Source organism: Myotis nattereri (genome assembly GCF_964212035.1).
Source record: "Myotis nattereri genome assembly, chromosome: 10".
In the NCBI taxonomy this organism is placed as follows: Eukaryota; Metazoa; Chordata; class Mammalia; order Chiroptera; family Vespertilionidae; genus Myotis; species Myotis nattereri.
In genome coordinates, this window is record NC_138085.1 from 20,466,134 (window position 1) to 20,486,683 (window position 20,550).

Below are 20,550 nucleotides of genomic sequence, written 5' to 3' on the forward strand. Positions count from 1 at the left end.
TCGCCCACCTCCCTCTGTAAAGAGCCCTCACCCCCCTGACCTTTTCATTAAGTATCCATCTGTTTTGCTTTTTAGCACTTCTCCCCACTCCTCGTGTGTTCATTGTTTGGTTTTGTAAACTCTGCTGTTGTAATCCATCACTGATACTTTCAGTGGCCACGTTACCTAGTTTGGTCTGTGGGAGCCACATGCCCCTGGCGTGTAAGCATCTCTTCCTCCTCCCGGTGCAGGACGCTGCCCCAGACCGTTCCTGTAGTTCCCATTTCTGGGATGAGCTAGGACGTTTATTTGCAGTTATTGTCTCCTGCATGACTGGCCAACCTTTCTCTCTTCCCAAGCAGAGGATGCACCCCCACCCCTAAAATTGAGACTAGGCTGCTCATAATTCATCCTCAGAACGAAATGCAAAGTCTTTACGTGGACCTGGAAAGCCTCCCTGACTTCATCCTCAGCTCCTCACCCCTTGCTCATAGCAGCCACTCCATGCTCATGCCTTGGGCACCTGTCCTGTGAAGGGTGGGACGGAAATAGGAAACAGCACACAGCGCTTTCCAAGCTGTGGCCACCTCAGGAAGGGCAGGGGGGCGGTGCTGTCACCCGTTTCTCAACGAGAACATTCCACTGCGGAGATGGTGGCCATGGTCAGCAGCCGGGGCTTTGACACTGGCCCTCGTGCTCAGCAACTGGTTTTCCTCAGGCTCAGCTCTCGGGTGCCTGCCGCGGGCAGGATTCCTCTGCTGACATTGTCCTCTGTTCTTATTTGACAGTTTGTGGACATTGGAATAGTAACAAGTATTGAAATAAACCACAAACAAGTGGATGTTGCAAAAAAAGGACAAGAAGTCTGTGTGAAAATAGAACCTATTCCTGGTGAATCGCCGAAAATGTACGGGAGACATTTTGAAGCTACAGACATTCTCGTCAGTAAGGTAAGTCCCTGCCAGAGGGGCACCTGAAGGGACTGGTCGTGGGCGGGCTTGATGGGTCGAGCGGCCCTCTAGAAAGCTTTTCACAGCGCGGGCTGCCGGTCTCCCCGGTCCCCCTGCAGCCCTCGCCCAGTGGCGCCGCCTCGGTGTCCAGAGTGGCTAGCACAGGGGTGGGCAAACTTTTTGACTCGAGGGCCACAATGGGTTCTTAAACTGGACCGGAGGGCCGGAACAAAAGCATGGATGGAGTGTTTGTGTGAACTAATATAAATTCAAAGCAAACATCATTACATAAAAGAGTACGGTCTTTTTTTTTTTTTTTAGTTTTATTCATTTCAAACGGGCCGTAGTTTGCCCACACCTGGTCTAGCATCTGGGGGCGGCTGGCCGCCCGCTTCTCTGGGCACTTGTGGGTTACATTCTGTTCTTATGCCGCCTGTGCCTCGTCCTTTGCAGATCAGCCGGCAGTCCATCGACGCCCTGAAAGACTGGTTCAGAGACGAGATGCAGAAGAGTGACTGGCAGCTTATTGTGGAGCTGAAGAAAGTATTTGAAATCATCTAATTTTTCCACATGGGGCAAGAATTAGAGTAAATGCAAGAAAAACAGGATAAAAAGTGGAATGGACGTATCTGGACACTGATGCACTTAAGTATGGAAGGAAAAAAATAGATGTATAAAATGTTTTCCATGAGAAACCAAGAAACTTACACTGGTTTGACAGTGGTCAATACCTGTCCCACAGCTCCAAGGTGCCTGTCCACATGCCCGCTCCTTCCCCACCCTACCTGCTGCTGTTTTAAAGTTTGCCCTTCCCCAAATTTGGATTTTTATTACAGATCTAAAGCTCTTTGGATTTTATACTGATTAAATCAGTACTGCAGTGTTTGATTAACCAAGCTTCTGCAGATTTTGTGATTCTTGGGACTTTTGATGTAAGAAATACTATTTTATTTATGCATCTCCTTCCCACAGTCATTTTTTTCCCCACCCATCTGCTCTTTGGATTTTTTAAAATAGAAAATTAGGTATTCTGGTATTTCTTTATCTGCTTTGTGTGAAACCATGGTGTAGAGTGTAGCTGGCTGCTATTGACTGCTTGTCTAGTCATGAGTCCACTGTCATCAGCACCATTCTGAACTCCAATAGAGAGAACGTTCACTAGAAAGCTCTGCTAGGCCTTCATGTTAGCGTAGCTTCTCTCCCATGAGTCTTCAGCTCTTTTCTTTTAAAGATAAGAACTATTTTATGAACTGTCTCCAACCTTGTGTACCAGCACATGTTAACATTAGGAGTTTTTATATAATAATCTTGGTCTGTTTTGTCCTAGAAAGTCTATCATGCATACATTTTCTGATTAGAAAACGGAACTGATAACTATATGGGCTCAGTGCTTCTAAATTGTCATGGAGACGTCATAATGACTCATTTATACCAGTAATCTGATTATAGCTAGTCTTATGGTTTTCCTGCAAAGTGTGGGTAAAGATTAATTCCTGTAACAGATCTCAAGGGTCTGACTACCTATTTATAAGTGTTGGATGAGGTCAGTGTAGGTGTTTGAAGAAAATGATCCCAAGTAAACTCTATTTTTAAAGTGTTATGGCATAACATAGCATAAAAATACTTTATGTACATTTGAAAACCTGTACCACTCGTCATTATTGAAGTTCCTCAAGGGCCAATAGAGGCAAGAAAAACACCTCTAAACACCTGTGGGGCATAATTTTCCCAGGAGAAACTTAATCTTCAATTGTGTGTTCTAATTCACCACATGTAAACTCCTCCACTTGGAAGAAGTAAAGATGTTCTTAACAGGCTGTTAACTGTGTTCCTGCGTGGGGGGGAGGGGTGACTGTCCGGAAGCAGCAGGCCCAGCCTGGCCCTCTCGGGAATTACAGAGCCCAGCACGAGTCTGGGCTGCAGGTTGTTCCCGTGGTGTAACAAACGGTTCCGGGTCTGGTTCCTAAAGGATTCACAAAAAGGAACCTGTACAAAATATACATACAGTTCTTTATTAAACAACTGTAAACACTTCACTGTAAAAATCCATAAAACTTTATAAACAAACATTTTGTAAATAGAATCTATACTACAGTAAAAGAACACACTTATTTACATGCAATACTGACAAATTTGGCACTTTTTGAAAAGAAATGTACAAAACACTTGCTCAAAAAGAAATCTGAAATTATGAAAACTCAGAGCATTACTACCATGCACTTTGTAGATACCTCACAAGCACTTATGGCACAGCAGCGAGAGCACCGTGCTCCCTGCTCACACTATGTAACTTTCAGTGTGCTCCCATAAGTCTGTTGTAAAACCACCTGAACATTGTCAAGAATAAAGTCAAATGCCATATTCCAAACTGATTCCACCGACTGCTGCGTCAACCTACAGGTGGGGAAAGAGGAACATCAGGAAAGACTCAAGATTCCTTCAGAATCCGTTTAACATTTTAAAATAAGAATCAATCAATTTTGGCAAACTCTCGAACATTCCAAAGGACTTCCCTTGGTTTTAAACTATATTAAATCCCAAGGGGAACAATCTCATTTTGCCTTTATTACCCAGCCAATCCTTTCTCTGCGATTCTAAATAATAGGCACCTTTTTTTCATTAACCCTGGAGAGCAAAGTTAAGGCAACCGACTGCAAGGAACTACAAAACCTCGAGCTTGCCCTCCTTCCACTAGCCCGTGATGCCATTCCACCTTCGATGTAAGTACTAGTTACCTTTTCATGTATTTTATAACGAGGTCCAGTTTCTCCAAGTCCTTCTCCTCTATCAGGTCAGTGCAGTATTTCACAACTTGCAGAATGTCTTCTTCCATTGGATCTAGAGGGGAAAGACCTCAAATGAGAACCAGCCCACCTGTTCGTAGGACAGGAAACTGCGTTTTTACAACAACGCAGTCGAATGGGCTATGAGGGAACTTCCCCACAGTGTAGGTGCTTGGCTGATTGAAGGCTATCAGATTTAGAAAAATGAGCACCATCGACATAGTTGAGCCTGTCATGTTCTGAAACCACAAGACCATGCATTACACATCAGTGTTCGGCTCTGCCCATCCAAGCCGACCTGAAATGGTGGTGATCCACTCCTTGAGCAGTGTCTTCACGTCACTGAACTCGACGGCTCCGGCAAGGTTGGGTGCTGGGGGTCTGACACAGCCAGATGGGGAAGGCTGCACACCTGAAGTAGAAGCAGAGAGTTCTCCCTGTTAAGAAAACAAATGATAAAAGTGCTGTATTTACACAACATCAAGTGCATTACGAGTCAGTAAAAGGTCAAAGTTTAAGAAGCATAAAGCTGACCAGCGGTTTCCCAGGGGTAGGACCTTCGTGTTTCAGAAACCCTTCGATTAACTTCTGGGGACTCCCGCTGGCCCCTGGTGCAGCTTTTACGGGACTGTTAAGCAGCTTGTTTTTCAAAGGGCTCTGAACCTTTTTGGGGGAACTGATGGGATTTTTCTTCTTGTTTCGTTTCTTTTCTTTCACTGAGGCTGGTTTCAGCTGAAGTAACGGATTCTTTGGCACTAAAAGATGAACATAAGATCCTCAAACAAGGTATCTGGATAGTAATAAGGATTCTCTCCCCGCCTCAAATCCAACCCTTGCGCGCGCGCACCCCCAGCAAGGCTTCTAGCTGAGACTGGGAGGCATTAATGAGGAGGGCAGAGAGGTGCAGGCGCTTCCCCGTCTCCGTTGGACCACTGCTTACTGATAACTTCACAGGATGCGATGAAAACTCAGCCGGTGAAACAGAAATAGGTGAAACAAATAAGCGGCTCATCAGCACTAGTCTGTTTTTAACCTATATCCCTTTATGTGTCCCTTTCAAAGGACAATGGCCTTGGCAATTATGCAAAAAGATTTCTGGAAATACCTATTTAGGCATCATTGTTTTTTTAAAGGCTTAAAAAAGTCAAGAATGGTGTTTATAAGTCAAGAAGTTACAGACACCAATCTAACTAGGACTATATCACTTACTATATTGTCTACTTGTTCTGTTCCTCTCAACATGACTAAGAGCTGGGACTCTGGCCATGACACACAATGGTTGGCTTCTCGCACGCTCCTTGCTGGAGGCCACTCCCCAGGCTCACCTGCGGCGCTGGCTGCCTGCGGGTGCGCGCTCTCCCCCGGCCTCTGCCTCTGCCCATAAGCTGCTTTCAGCTCCTTCTGAAGCTCAGCGGGAAGGGCAGCAAACACCTCGGGGTCCACCTCGTGGGAAGGAAAAGGGTCAAAGTCAAACAAGTTGATTCCACACGGCACTGCCTTATACTTTTCACAAAATCGATTATTTTCAAATCATACTTTTCTGACCTATATGAATTCAGAACAGGTCCTCAATATTAAGGCTCATTAAATCCTCATGGGGTTTTAGGATGAGACTAAGGAATACAATTCTGAGTATGAAGTGAACTTTAAAAAAAAGTCACCAGGGCAAGCACAGGCTCAGCTCGTATGTAATGTTTTCTGAGACATCAGACTTGGACTGTGTCACTGTCCCCGAGTTAAGTTCTCCACCCTGTTTCTCAAGTACAGCCCATCAGTAGTCTCTGGCTGGTGAAACGGGAACAGGATGTTCTGGGTAGAAGCTGTGAACATTCATGTGCTAGCGTCCCTCTTCTCAGCCCTCAGTTGCTTCAAGAGAGGCTGCTGTCCGTCTGTCCTACAGATGATGAGACGAGTCGATCCCCTTTCCCCCCGCCCCACCATGGATGTGGTGTAGACTAATGAGAGTTTGAGGTGCAAAGGAAATAAGACATGCCCTGAGCTGGAGCAGGGGGGTGGGGCCATTTAAACTGGCAGAAGACCCTATATTTAACTTACCTGTGAGAATGCTGGAAGGGCTATTAGGTTGATTCCCATGTCGCTGTTCGATGCTTGAGGTTCTGGTATTTGTAATAAAACTGTCCCCACTGGTTGTGGCACGATTCCTGTATTACAGCCATTTACTGGTTCATTCTTTTTGTCACCATGCTGCTCCCCTTGCTGAACAGCACACACTTGCTCTACTTGTTCCCGGAGATCAGGCGGGAGTGCTTCTAAAACAGACTGATCGAGCTGTAAAATACAGGGTGCAAGGTTGCACCACACTCAGAGATGATGTGTTTGGAGAGATCATACTTCACTTCCACCTCAACTTTAACATCTTGGATAATGAAGATAAGGTGAGGTGCAGAAACCAGGCCAGGAAAGCCCCCCCAAGCTCCTGCCTCCAAAGGCTGAGTAGAAATGTGTGGTTCTAAAGGTGACCTATGTACACACTGGAGATGAGACTACACAACTGGCCGATCCCACAGGATCAGGCCACACAGGAAGAGCCTCTGTTAAGCTCAAATCTGACCCCACCCTTGGGCACGGGACACTGCCTAAGGCAAATATGTCAAATTTTTAAGGCCAGAAGTTGGCCTTTCAGACAGGAAACTACATGCCCCCAAGCACAAATAATTTTAGGCCGAGAGCAGACAACTAGAAAAAAGCTAACTGCTCTAGCCCACATACTAGCATCCCTGTTCCCTTGGCCAGGTCCTTCCTCCCTCCACCCACCGCATACATCCCTTAGGAAGCACGAAGCTCATGAGCTGGGCAGGCCGATCTGATCTTGCTGGGAGCAACTTTCTGAAAACTCAGGCCCATACCTGCCCTTTCCCTAGCTTACAGCCAGCGGCAAATGTTCTCAGCCTCTGCCACCTAGTGCTGCAGAGAAATCTACTTTCCCATCGGGCCTGCAGCAGCACGCCACACCAACAGCGCACACCAGCTCAGTGAGCAGCGAGGTCAGGAAAGTCACCCCTCCCAGTGGACTGTGCACCTGCTGTCACAGGCTTCTAGTGACCGCCAGTGCTGGTGCTCGCTCAGGAAGTGCCTGTGGTGGACACTGTCACAAAGGCAGTTAAGGAACTGGCTCTCATCCAACACTTTACAACTTGCAAGGGCTGCAGATCTGCAGAAGCACCAATCTTTCACTCACACTGATCATGTGGCATTTGGAATTCAGGTATACAGTGGCCCTAAGGAGTCACCTTTTCTCTCTCTCTTGACTACACTGGCAAGGAAATTAAACACGTCGTTCCTACTGTAAAACTACTTTTGCATTTTTATCATAATTATAGAAATATACCTGGGAAGGTGATGGGACCTCTATACTCAGGTTCAGTTTTGATTTTAAGCTGATGGCAGAATGTAGACCATTCCATTTCCCCGAAGGCTCGGCTTTGCTCGTAACAGGGCTGACAGCAGATGCCAGATGTGTAGAGAGAGATGGCAGGAACGTGCAAGTTCTAGAGGCAGATGAGATTTCCAGATCCATGGCAGCCAGGAATACTGAAAGTACAGAAAATACATACACTAGCCTCTTCAGCTCATCTGGGCACATGGGCGGCATTCTGCTCCACAGACTTCAATATGCTCATCCTGATGCCAGCCTGTGTCTGAAGGGCCACACACAGCCCTGCCAGACAACATTTACAATGAACGGCTCTCCTAAGGACACAGCGGCCCCAGGCAGAACCAACCCACCACCCACCTTCCTGGTGCTCTTCTTCTGAGGATGTCTTTGCTTTCTGAACTTGGAGGAGGTCCAGGACAGAGTGGGAGCCACCGGGATCTGGCTGAGCTGGCACATGCCTGGGACAGGTGTGAAGTCTCGGATGAGCAGGAACCAACTGGTTCACTTGAATCCCAACCTAGAATCAGAAGAAAGTATGTTTTTAGGAAAACTGAAGTGAAACATGAAGTCAACTGAGCAAAATTCTCAGCCGATCCTCTTTTTACATCTTCTCCTGTTACTAGAATATAACGTTAAAGTATTTAATCAGCCTTCTACATCATTTTTACAGAAATGGCTTCTATACTACCTGGTGAGCAGACAGTCCCTCCACCTTCAGTACCCACTTCTACCCATATACAGCACCCTCTTCACACAGAACAGCCAAAGAGGGAGCTGCTGTATCTCACCAAAGTTCTTGCCAGCCAAGTTTTTAAAATAAGATTCTAAAAAATTTTGAAAAGCAGATAGTCTACCTGCAAACTTCATATAAAATAAAAAATATTAAAAAATGGGTTTGGGAGTGGATGGGCAGCGGGTACCCTTCAGGCATCTGTACAAACAAGCACCCTGCACCAGCACAGAATCAGCACAGCAGAGCCGGGAGAAGTTGAGTCACGGCTGCTGCTGCAGCACCCCAGTCCTTCCACAACGCCCACAGCAGCCAGTAACTACCCTGTGCGCACGCGTGCGCGCACACCGGGCCCAGCCAAGGTTCATCTTTAAGGAAACTAGGTTTTCACATTTCTGATGCCCTCTTCTAGTCACCCTCATCAGACATACATTTCTGATTAAAAAGCACCCGATAAATACAAGAACTGCAGATTCACACTCCTCCCAGTCCCATCTATTTCTAGAGAAACAAGAATAGGAAGCAAGATAATGCATGTAAAATGAGTCCTTGGTTAGTTAAAGAAAGTGCTATAAAAACTGAAGATATCAAGTTATCCTAGGCAGAAAACAGATTTCAGAACAAATTTGGTTTTCTCTGAAAAAGGAGATCGGGTCAGGTCAGAGTTGAGTTTTTCAGTTTCTATCAAAGGAGCTGAAACCTGCAAACAAACCCCACATCCGCCATGGCCATGTTCAGATCAGGCCTCCAGTGAAAACCATGTTACAGAAAGCCTTTTAAATGCTGTGTACTCACCCCTCTCATGTCCGATATGTTTAGCTTCAATGTGTGGAACATGTTCAGTGTGGCCTTTCCAATTTCTTTTGCACTGTCTGTTGCCTGGTCGAGAGTCACGGTCCTGTAAGGACAGAAGTAACTTTTTACAGGGCCAGAGCTGCTCCCTGCGCCCACGGGTATCTCTGCTCCAGGGCACTGCTTACAGAGTTACAAGGAAGGTGTTAAGGAAGCCACAAAAAGTTCACGTAAGTATGAACCAATGAGAGCGTTTTCCCTCAAGGAAGCCAAATGAATTAATTACATTGGCAGCAAAGGCAAAAGAAAATTCATATAGGATATTGGGATTTTAAGAAAAAAATAAAGAACTGGCCAACTAAAAGTAAGTTGGAACTTAAAAAAAAAAAGTACTCTAGTTAATAAACAAATATAAGCATATTGTGTTGCAACCAAAGCATGGATGTTAAGTACAATGCTTTTTAGATACCAAGACAAGTTTTAGGTTCCAAGAAAGTTGCAGCGGAATGGTTAATGTTAAGAAGGCAAAGGAGAATCCTTGTATTTTGGTTCCTGACTCTAGTTTTGTTAGTCTGAGGTAAGGTCATTGAATAATCTCAACAAGTGGATATAAGCTCATTACAATCCTACTGTCCCTCAGCTCTGTACACAGAAACGTGTGGACAGCCATGACAAAGGGGACAGGTGGCATGTACATGAGAGAGCCCCCCTCCTTTCACCACCTAGGAGGAGCCTGCCACTCACAGCTAAGGGAGGAGGCACCTCCCTCAAAAGATCCCCCTTCCCCGTCCAGACCACACCCCCTTGCTATGGAGGAACCGGGTGCGAGCTGGAGGACTCCATTCTGGTGAACCTGTAAGCTAACAGAAAAGATCACAGACACTACCAATGGCTGTGGCAACCCCACAGCAAGGCCCCTCCAAACACTCAGCTGTGGTGCAGCCCACAGCTCTAGGCGACCCACTGAGTCCAGAGGACCAAACAGCATCGTCGCAGTTCCCAGGTGGGAGAAAACCTCCTGTAACAGCAGCCAGGACAGGAATAAAGGAACGTGGAGAAACACTCACCCTGGGACTGGATGAGTGTTTAAGAGATCAGAGACAATGCTGCAATGTGAAACACTAAGAATATTTACATGTCCAAAGAACAAAACAAAACACTCGGAAATTTAAAATGTTACTAGAAACAAAAAATTTAATGCTGACAAACTCCCTGGCACAAGGAGACAGAGCAGACAATAAAACTCCAGAGCCTGAGCCAGAGGTCCTGAGAGCTCAGGAAGGGAAGGGCTGGAATTCTCAGTAGGAATCCTGACAAACTGGAACAGTGACTTCTAACTCCAAGTTATATTTATAGCCTTTAAGCCAGCAAAACGCCAGACAGGTTCAAAAAGGCATCCTGCCACGCACTCTTCCTCAGTGAGATGGAGGAGGAGGAAACGGATGCACACAGTGCAGGCTTGGCAGGGGGTCTTGAGATGAACCAATCAGCCAGGAGTAGCAGGCTGGGGGACCCCAAGAGACAGGTCTCCCAGAAAAAAAGGTCAAACCAACAGATTGCTGATGTACTGAGACACACTGGAAGGGGTTTGGGAACAACCTCTGGTCACTTCCCCAAAAAAGCCAACAAGATACTCAGTAAATCGAGAAAACCCTGTTCACCAGGAGAGGAAATGTGTGGATCACTGTACAGTATGCACGTGGCTGTAACAAGTTAACACTAGACCGTGACTGACCAAAAACCGATGACTTTATGGGGCAAAGAAACAAGCATACGGGGAAAATAGTCACTGACAATGGAAGAGAGAAGAGAATAAATCCTCATCTGCAGTAGAAAGTCAGTCAACATTTTACAAAACTGAAAGCAGCTAGAAATAGCTGAAGTGTGTCCCTAAAGCACGGAGGTAAACACCAGGAGAAACCGCTGAAGAGCAGAAACAACAGCGGAGCTGGAGGGCACAGCACGGGAAGCACCGCAGGCGGCACCTTTTCAATCAGGCGTACTCCTTGGATAAAGTACAGATGTACAAACTTCAAATAACCCACATACACAAAAGAACTCCAAGGGGAAGGATTCTTTCCCCAGAAGGAAAAGCGGTAGGAAAACCTTTCCTAAGCCAAAGTCAAGCCAGGTCTCAGACTCCATGTAGCTCTCACAGGCCAGCGACATCTGTCGTTTCTATTAGTTTCATCTAGTGTCAGAGTCTGGAAGCCTCAAGACTGTGGTCAAGGCCAAGTACAAGAAATTACAGAATCATGGAATGTGGAGACCAGTTCTTAATTCACTCAACTGAACAGCACTTTAGTCAGACTACAACGGGAATCCACAAACTTTTCTGTAAAGGGCCAGACAGTAAACACTGGTGCCTGGTAGGCCCCTTCGCAGCCTTCATTTCTCACAAGCCATTGTGACAAGTCTTTCTCCCCTCACACCAATCCTATACGAACAAGCACAGGCTGACTGGGCCCACAGGAAGCAACTTGCCAAGCCCCGAATTAGCGGGAACAGAGTCAGCATTATCGTATTTCATAATCCCCCACTACAGCATTTCTTATGCAGTCAGGACACCACCACAATGTTAGGTGTCAGTGGCTGGCTTACAGCTCATCTAGATCTTGGTGACGCTTATAAAATGGCACTGTTGCAATCAATTATGTGCTTCTTGTGCATCATCATGTGTCATGCAAGTTAATATGTTAAAGCACAGCAAAATGTGTATTATACTGCTGTGTTTACTAAGCGGAGAGTTCTTATCTTGTTAGAGGTACCAGTAAACATGGACATATTGTGGCGGAAAGGCTACAGCAGCTGGGATGTGCTGCAAAATAATTGGGAGGAGGGGAGGATGCCGCAGGGGGAGCTCACAGCAATGGCTGAAGTCAGGTGATGCGCCCATGTGGGTTCATTGTACTCTTCTTTCTACTTTTGTATTATATGTTTAAGATTTTCATAAAACATTTTTTCTTAAAAGTTCAGGACAGCCCTAACCGGTTTGGCTCAGTGGATAGAGCATCGGCCTGCGGACTCAAGGTCCCAGGTTTGATTCCAGTCAAGGGCATGTACCTTGGTTGCGGGCACATATCCAGTAGGGAGTGTGCAGGAGGCAGCTGATTGATGTTTCTCTCTCATCGATGTTTCTAACTCTCTATCCCTCTCCCGTCCTCTCTGTAAAAAACCAATAAAATATATTAAAAAAAGTTCAGGACAAAAAAAGAAACAAATACCAACAGCAGCAAATAGACACGTGCTTATAAAAAAGCCAAATAATTATCCTGAGTCAGGGGGAATAAAATATCAATTTCAGTTTTTTAAATGTTGTAATTAGGTTTCTGGAGAATCTGGTTTTTTCCAAAGAGAATGATCAGCAGGCTGATTTTCTTAATAAGACTAGACAGAGGGAGCCCCTAAGCACTGCTGAATATACCACAACATACAATGCTAAGTTACGAATTGCTACCAGTTCCCCTTCCAAAGGATTATTTCAGTTTTGGATGTTCCTTTCCATGTATCTTGAAAAAATAAAGCTCCAGGTTACATTCCCAGAAAATGTATTATTATAAACTGGATCTGATTTTCCTATAGAAACTATGTTAAAAAAAAATTATATCCAGAGTAGAGTCCTAATAACCAACTTATTATAGAAATAACCAGAGGCCAGGTGCATGAAATCGTGCATGGGTGGGGACCCTCTGGGTGGCCTGCAGAGATCGAGCTGAAACCCGCAGTCCAATGCCACCTGCAGCTCCTACCTGCTGCTCCCGCTCATCCCGGCCCCACTGTGCCTGCCACAGGCTCGCACCCAATCAGTCTGCATCTGGCACCCTCCCAAGGGGAGTGGTGTGCAGGATCAGGTTGAAACCGACTCTCCGACATCTTCCAAGGGGTCCTGGATTGCAGGAGGGTGCAGGCCAGGCTGAGGGACCCCACCAGTGCATGATCAGGCTAGGGAGGGACCACAGGAGGGCTCCAGGGCATGTCTGGCCCAACTCACTCAGTCCCGATCAGCCGGACCCCAGCATCAAGCTAACCTACTGGTCAGAGCATCTGCCCCCTGGTGGTCAGTGCACGTCATAGTGACTGGTCGACCAGTTGACTGTCTGCTCCCTGGTGTTCAGTGCGCGTCATAACAAGCAGTTGAGCAGCCTTAGCATATCAGCATATTACACTTTGATTGGTTGTTCAGTTGTTCTGCCATTTGGTCTATTTGCATATTACCCTTTTATTATATAGAATAACACATTACCATTTGAAATAGGTAATTAAAGGTTCATTAAAATAGGTAAACAGAATTCAAAATTACCGATTGCATAAAAATGTATTTTATAAATTATGCTGTTCAATGGGTAATTTGTAACCCATTTTCCTGGTAAACAAAGGCCTTCATGATAAAGCTGGAAGTTTTCTGTGGCTGACAGCATCCTCTTGTCCCCCTCAGCAGCATCTCTATAAAAAATGTGACTGTAATCATGTTTGGCATGAACTCTTTCTTTACATATATGTGGCTTTCAGGAACCAAAGTCTTAAAGCTGTGGTTGCCCAGCAGATATAAAACAGTGTGCAGAGTGGCATAAAGTGATGTGCAAAAAACTAAATATTTTCATACTAGTCTCAGCTCTTAACTGAAGTTTTATATTTGTGGCTCCTGCATTAAAAAAATGCATTTTAAAATGCGTTCTACCAGTTTTCAGAGACTACAAGGATTAATCTTTTCATGAACAGAAATGAGACCTCTCTCAATGAGGAAACGTCTCATTCAACTCATTTATTGAATGACTATATTGAAATTTCCCAACAGGCCCCTCTCCCCAAGTCCACAACCATCTGTGGGTACAGGTGTTAGGCCTTTCCTGTCCTTTCTGTCCCTGCACTAAAGTCAACAGCCTGACCGCAAAGATAGGCCATCAAAGGTCAGGAACACGTGGACAGGCTGACCCTGAGCAAAGCAACTTAATTCAAAGATGGCCCCAGGCTGAGCCTGCCTCTACAGAGTATCACATACCATCGGAGTTTACAGATCTCTATTCATACTTTTCCTTGGTTTTTATTAAATACTAGAGGCCTGGTGCACGAAATCCGTGCATGGGCGGGGTGGGTCGGGTCCCTCAGCCCAACCTGCACCCTCTCGCAATCCAGAACCCTTGGGGGATGTCTGACTGCCGGACATCTCTCTCTCTCTCAATCGGGACTGCTGGCTCCTAATCGCTTGCCTGCCTGCCTGATCGCCCCTAACCGCCTCTGCCTCAGCCCCCACACCCGGGACCTAGTTTTCCATCCTCCGGCCGGCCACAGGCAATCAGGACCTGGGCTTCCCTCCCTCTGGCTGGCCGCCGGCACCCGGGACCCAGGCTGGCTTCGTCCAGGCCAGCCACAGGCACCCGGGACCCTGGGTGGTGCTGCCAGGTCTATCCAGTTTAATTAGCATATTACCCTTTTATTAGTATAGATAATAACCTGAACTGAAATATTAACACCCAACATCCTTTTTAAGATAAGCTTACCTGGCGATGTGATCACAAATTCCATGGCCTCCAAATTTTGCAGTTTCTACAGGGGCCCCCGGCTTCCGTACCATTATTTTGAGAGTCAGGCGTTTACCCTTCATGCCAGCAGCTTCAAGCCGTCTTTGAATTTCCTCTGAAAGACTCAGAAGGAAAGCTTCTGCTTCTTTGGGCTATGGAAAGGCATACACAGAAAACTCCCACATTATTTTCCTATAGACCTAACAATTCCAACATTATGCATACACATTATTGACTATTTTGCTAAGCATTTGTTTAAAAAGATTCTACAAGCTCTAGGGATAGCAAATATTTGAAGACTTAATGTCAAGCACCAAGTCTGGTCTAGTTACAAGATAAGACAATGTGAAAACATAAAGGACAGCCTAAGGTAAACCCATGAAGTGATCAGTACCTGGGTAAACCTTATTCCATAGTTGATCTCAGCTGAAATCGATTTTCTTTCCTTTTCGGTTCGAACTGGTCTGTCATCCAAACCTCGGCAGAACCTGTACAGCATCTGCCCTGTCTTGGGACCAAATTCCCTCTGGAGTCTTGCCATGGTCATGTACTGCAGGTCTCCACAAGTCTTAATTCCCAAAGATGCCAGTTTGGCCTCCATGGACCGTCCTACTCCTAGGAAAGAGCCCATATTGAGTTTAGTTATACACATAAACTAAGAAAAACAATGAATTTGAATGAAAATTTCATATTGAAATTAATTTTTAATTATTACATTAATTTAACAATTTAAATATTATATTAATTTAAAATAATCTCCCTTAAAATTTTTTAAAAGAATTGATCCTTTGTTTATTGACATTGTTTATCATCAATCTTTCTTTTTTGGTTTTGTTTTGTTAATCCTTACCCGAGGATATGTTTCCCATCGATTTTTTTAGAGAGAGTAGAAGGGAGGGTGAAGAGACAGAGAGAGAAACATCAATGTGAGAGGGACACATCGATTGGTTGCCTCCCTAGTGCCTCGACTGGGGTTGGAGATTAATCCCACAACCGAGGTATGTGCTCTTGACCGGAATCGAACCTGCGACCCTTCAGTCTGCGGGCCAATACTCTAACCACTTGGCAACGCTGGCTAGGGCTCCTTTTTGTAAAATTGTTGACAGCATTACAGGTGTCTCCCATTTTCTCCCTTTTTGCCCCACACCTCCCACCCCCTGGCCCACCCAAGGCCTTCTCCACACTATTGTCTGTGTCCATAGGTTATGTACATACATTCTTCCATTCTTCCCACTTCTCCCACTGAGATCTGTTATTCTTATTCATGCAGCCATACCTCTGGACCTGTTTTGTTCATCAGTTTATTTTTAGGTGACATAATCAAAGCATCTCATAGGTTAAAGAATTTTTCTGTGTAAATCATGCTAGTAGAGTCATTTCTAGAATCTTGTTCTCAATTTGGGATACACATATAGGTGAGCCAGAATTTCTCAAATATGTAGAGGTAAGGTCTCAAAAGAATACTATTTTTACTTATTACTCAGTAATACTCAAAATTTCTACCTTATTCACAGAATCAACTAATTTAGCTATAGTAGGATTGACAGACATGCTCAATCCCTGGCCCTGGTTGAGGCATGTGCGGAGGCAACCAATCGATGTGTCTCTCTCTTACCAATGTCTCTCTCCCTTCCACTCTCTCTAAAAATCAATGGAAAAATATCCTCAGGTCAGAATTAACAAAGAAAGTTTACAATACAGTTCCAACCACATTTTCTTTAAATGGGCAGTAGAACAAGAACTTACAACACAGGCCCAAACCTGGACAAGGGGTACCAGTGACCTAGGGATGAAGGTCCCTAAGAAACCGAGAGGCAGAGAGGGCGGGGGGGGAGGGGGGGGACAGACAGATTTCTTTTATAAACAAAGATTACCTCCCAGGAAAGGTACTACCTTTCTACAGATGGCCAGCATGCACTAGTCCCTATGTCACCCTGTCCAAAATGCAAGGGGGACCTTCACCCATAGGAAGCTGATGGGATCTGTTGCTTTCAATTTGCCTGAAAGTTTAACAAAGGAATACATATTTAAGAAAGATATTTGAGAGTAACCAAAGGGAACTAAAAGTCTTATTAAAATGACCTCCAAACCACCAAATCAGTATTTTTTCATCAATGAGGAGACTGCATTCCTGGTCTTCTGCAGGATCTTATCAGAGACGCCAGAGTGCAATGTGACCTTAGCCCGTCACCGTCACTCGGGCCCCTCGGAGTGGCTTCAGTGGAAGGAACACCCAGCCTAGTCCACCTGGTGCCAGGAGAGCCTCTGAAGCAGTAATGCACGACACGGGGTGGGAGGCCGTCACCCTCACAAGAGACCTATGGCCATGGAAGGGGCTAGACGAGATTCAACCAGAACTGATTCCCTAACAGAAGCTAAAAGATGTTGAGGGTGCTGCCTCCCATTTTGAAGTTCACGTCAGAATAGAGAAAAAGTGAGAGTACCAGAGTCTGAGTTAACAATTACAACAAATCTTCCAGGGGAACACCGTTCAGAAAAGGTGAAGTTCCAGGTGAAACGCTTGAGTATTCTCATATACTAGATTGGCCAAAGACAGAGACCCGTCAGACAGACACTTTCCTATTCAGGCTCAGAGAAGGCTTTTTGTCTCAGTTTTTTCCTTCTCATCACTGCCCTGCTCTCCACTCTCAAAACGTAACCATGCTCTTTCCCTTACAGATCTGGGAGCCAATCTGTTCTCCGTGACTTGCAAAGTCAGTAAGAGATGACATTAAAGTGTGTGTGCTGTGTGTCGGGGAAGGGAGGAATAGGAAACCTATAGTTTTTGAGAGTATCTTGAGTATACCAAACAGAATTATTATTCGCTAATAGGTACAAAAGAAAGGCTATTATATTAAACTATCAAATTAGCCACAATCAACTGAATCTAACAGAACTGTCCTGTAGGAAAGCAGAAAAGATCCTCTCTATTGCATGCTCACCTACTGCAAGGAGAGTGGCCTGAAGTCCAGTGTGGGAGGGAGGCAAGGGGGTGGGTCGACCTCTAACCCCTATCACCTGCAGTGGGGCGGAAAAGTTAAGCTTGGAATCAGCACCAAAACCCGAGAGGGTGGCTAGTTTAACTGACTGTATCATATAAGTGTTTATAATGAAAGGAGGTGTGGCTAAGGAGAAAGTAACAGAGTCATAAGACTCACACTGAAGACAGCCACCTAGAAAGGAAAAAGTGAAGAACAATATGCTAACTTAGAACCAAGTCTCGGAGTCTCAGGAGAGAAGAAAATCAGATGTGGGAGCTCCTGGTCAAGCCACTGGGACCAGGCCTTGGTACCTGCCTTGAATGGAACCATTACTTTAGATTAGAAAAGGCCACCACCGTCTCCTCCTCGCCATCAGACAGTGACAGCCCAACAGAGCCACACGAGAGAAGTTTCGAGAATAAAGTTTCACCACCTAAGTGAGCGCTGTCCAACAGAAGTGTCTGTGACACTGCACACGTTCTGTACGTGCGCTGTTCAACCCAAGAGGCACTTGCCCATGTGGCTAGTTCACCCGAGGAGCTGACTTTCAGTTTCACTTCACTTTACCGCGTGTTGCTAGTTCCCTTTGGCTACCGTATCAGGACAGCATGGACCTTTCTGCACAGCTACATGTTCATGCATTTCTCTGAGAATAGAGGTGGGAACTAAGTGCACAGCCCAGAGTCGGCTGAACAGGTAGAGAGGGCCCTTAAATTGGGCACATGCACAAGATAAAAAGTTCTGCAAAGATCTGAAGAACACACAGAAACACCTATTGCATTTACATAGTTCTTGGTGACAGTCCTGTCTTTCAATAGATAAACAGATCTCACGGACTAATGTATTTCTGAGCCTAACATATAATCATTAATCTGTGGAGTTCCCTAAAGTAAACGTAACTAGTGTGTTTTTCCTTCTCATGTAGCTACCATAACTGTGTATTATTGTGCAAGTAACAACACCATGTGCTAAAAATTTAGGGCCAAAGAAAGCTTGTGGAAAACAAGGAGTGAGGTTTGTAAACACTGAATTTCTTCTGGTTATTGGTCAGAGAGCATAATTTCCTCAAAGCATGTTCCGCAAGATGTCAATAGGTATTACATATCCATCTTCAAGTATTTTTGGGAGATTACCAGTTTTTAACAAACATAAACAGGTGTTTTTATTGTAAGAATTCTCAGAATCTTGACTGTGTGGGCCCTTCCCTGCGAAGGTCCCCACGCTGCATGAACCCTTTTTTAAAGTAGCATCTTGTACTCTATAGAGCACACCTGGGGACTGTGGGTCACAGAGCCATCTGCAGGACAGGGAACAGGAGGCTGGCATTTTGCATACCTGAAATGTTCTAAATGCAGAATTTGGAGATTTTATAAAAGTCAACAGTTTAAACACATGAACCCCACAATTCTGGGAGGATACAAGCAGTTTCTGAAGGAGACGATGCGCACGAGAAGGCGCTTGGCAGAGGCAGCCAGCCTTGCAGCCTCTGTTGTTGAGACCTCCATGAGGAAATTCGAGGCTGTGCCCAAGAACCTCACGCTTGCCCTTCAAGAAATAAAGAAATGTCCCTCCGGCCAGGAAGCCAATGAAGGTGAAAGGTACGATTGCTGGGTCAAGGAACTAGGATTCTCTGTAAAAACACCAACAGCAAACAACTAAATAAACCCTACAAAAATAATTCATTTCACAATGGTGTTATGGACAGAAATGTGTCTCCTCAAAATTATTAAGTATTGAAATAAATGTGAGTTCTACATACATTTAAGAAAGAGTAATAAAAACAAGCAAGGTCATTATTTTCCAACCCACTGGTTCAAGTCCAGTGGTGGCCAGAGCCCAGCCAGCAGCTCAGAGCACCAGGTGGACCCCCCTGGACAGGATGCTCTTGCATTGCAAGGCCACCCCACTCTCATTCAGACCAGGGACAATTGAGACACCTGATTCCCCTCACATGACATCTTTAAGGTGCAGGAGGGACCTGGAGAAAACCCACAGAGAATGGGGAAGGGAGACCGTGCCAGCTCCCCTGGGAATCGATTTCTTTTCTCCTCAACATCATAAACAAAATGCCACTGAACCACATAACATCATTCATGGACCTGCCTGTAATTTGCCAGCTAGATTTTATATGATTATTCAAATTTAACATCAAATGAAACATCAAAATGTCATATTTCACATTTCTGACATTAAATACAATCTTTTAAGTTGTTTAATATGGGATCAAGAAGCTTTAAAATTAACCCATCATAAAATGGCATTTGGGTGATTTAATACTTTGTGGCCTCTAACAGAAATTTCTTAGTTCAGATATACTTTTATTAGACTTAAGCAATACACATCTACAAATATCATCAAATCCATTTTTACTTTTTAAAAAAAAAAAAAAATCTTTATTGTTCAGATTATTAGTTGTTCCTCTTTTTCCCCCCATAGCTCTCCTCCACCTGGTTCCCACCCCACCCTCTGCCCTTGCCCCCCACATTGTCCTCGTCCATAGGTGTACGATTTTTGTCGTCTTTTCCCACACTCCCCACACTCCCTTCCCCCGGAGAAGTGTCAGTCCACTCCCTTTCTATGGCCCTGACTCTATTCTATTCACCAGTTTATTCTGTTCACCAGATTTTTTATTCACTTGATTTTTAGATTCACTTGTTGATATGTATTTGTTGTTCATAATTTTTATCTTTACCTTTTTCTTCTTCCTCCTCTTCTTAAAGAATACCTTTTAGCATTTCATATAATACTGGTTTGGTGGTAATGAACTCCTTTAGCTTTTTCTTATCTGTGAAGCTCTTTATCTGACCTTCACTTCTGAATGATAGCTTTGTTGGATAAAGTAATCTTGTTTGTAGGTTCTTGCTCTTCATCACTTTGAATATTTCTTGCCACTCCCTTCTGGCCTGCATAGTTTCTGTTGAGAAATCAGTTGACAATCGTATGGGTACAACCTTGTAGGTAACTAACTCTTTTTCTCAGGCTGCTTTTAAGATTCTCTCTTTGTCTTTTGCCCTTGGCATTTTAACAATGATGTGTCTTGGTGTGGTCCTCTTTGGATTCCTTTTGTTTGGAGTTCTCTGTGCTTCCTGGACTTGGAAGTCTATTTCTTTCACCAGGTAGGGGAAGTTTTCTGTCATTATTTCTTCAAATAGGTTTTCAATATCTTGCTCTCTCTCTTCTTCTGGCACCTCCATAATTCGGATGTTGGTACGCTTGAAGTTGTTCCAGAGGCTCCTTGCACTATCTTCATATTTTTGTATTCTTTTTTTCTTTTGCTTTTCCGGTTGGGTGTTTTATGCTTCTTCGTATTTCAAATCTTTGACTTGATTCTTGCGATCCTCTAGTCTGCTGCTGGATCTCTGTATATTATTCTTTATTTCAGTCAGTGTATACTTAATTTTCAATTGGTTCTTTTTCAT

General features: G+C 44.7%; 2 protein-coding genes across 4 annotated transcripts in view; one reads left to right on the plus strand and one right to left on the minus strand.

Moving 5' to 3' along the window:
* The window catches only part of EIF5B (eukaryotic translation initiation factor 5B), a 64,016-nt gene extending 61,270 nt beyond the window's left edge, over positions 1 to 2,746 (plus strand). For both annotated transcript variants that reach the window (XM_081100518.1, XM_081100519.1), the window contains exons 23-24: positions 768 to 929; positions 1,383 to 2,746. In XM_081100518.1, coding sequence (XP_080956644.1) covers positions 768 to 929; positions 1,383 to 1,490 — 270 coding nt within the window. In that variant the 3' untranslated portion in view covers positions 1,491 to 2,746. The remainder of the gene's footprint in view (positions 1 to 767; positions 930 to 1,382) is intronic.
* A 174-nt stretch (positions 2,747 to 2,920) lies between these two features.
* Positions 2,921 to 20,550, minus strand: part of REV1 (REV1 DNA directed polymerase) — a 98,204-nt gene continuing 80,574 nt past the window's right edge. For both annotated transcript variants that reach the window (XM_081100515.1, XM_081100516.1), the window contains exons 13-23: positions 14,545 to 14,765; positions 14,130 to 14,302; positions 8,635 to 8,737; positions 7,467 to 7,626; positions 7,062 to 7,264; positions 5,768 to 6,001; positions 5,038 to 5,155; positions 4,247 to 4,467; positions 4,011 to 4,149; positions 3,665 to 3,767; positions 2,921 to 3,323 (exon numbers count right to left, since the gene is read on the minus strand). In XM_081100515.1, the coding sequence (XP_080956641.1) occupies positions 3,212 to 3,323; positions 3,665 to 3,767; positions 4,011 to 4,149; positions 4,247 to 4,467; positions 5,038 to 5,155; positions 5,768 to 6,001; positions 7,062 to 7,264; positions 7,467 to 7,626; positions 8,635 to 8,737; positions 14,130 to 14,302; positions 14,545 to 14,765 (1,787 nt within the window). In that variant the 3' untranslated portion in view covers positions 2,921 to 3,211. The remainder of the gene's footprint in view (positions 3,324 to 3,664; positions 3,768 to 4,010; positions 4,150 to 4,246; positions 4,468 to 5,037; positions 5,156 to 5,767; positions 6,002 to 7,061; positions 7,265 to 7,466; positions 7,627 to 8,634; positions 8,738 to 14,129; positions 14,303 to 14,544; positions 14,766 to 20,550) is intronic.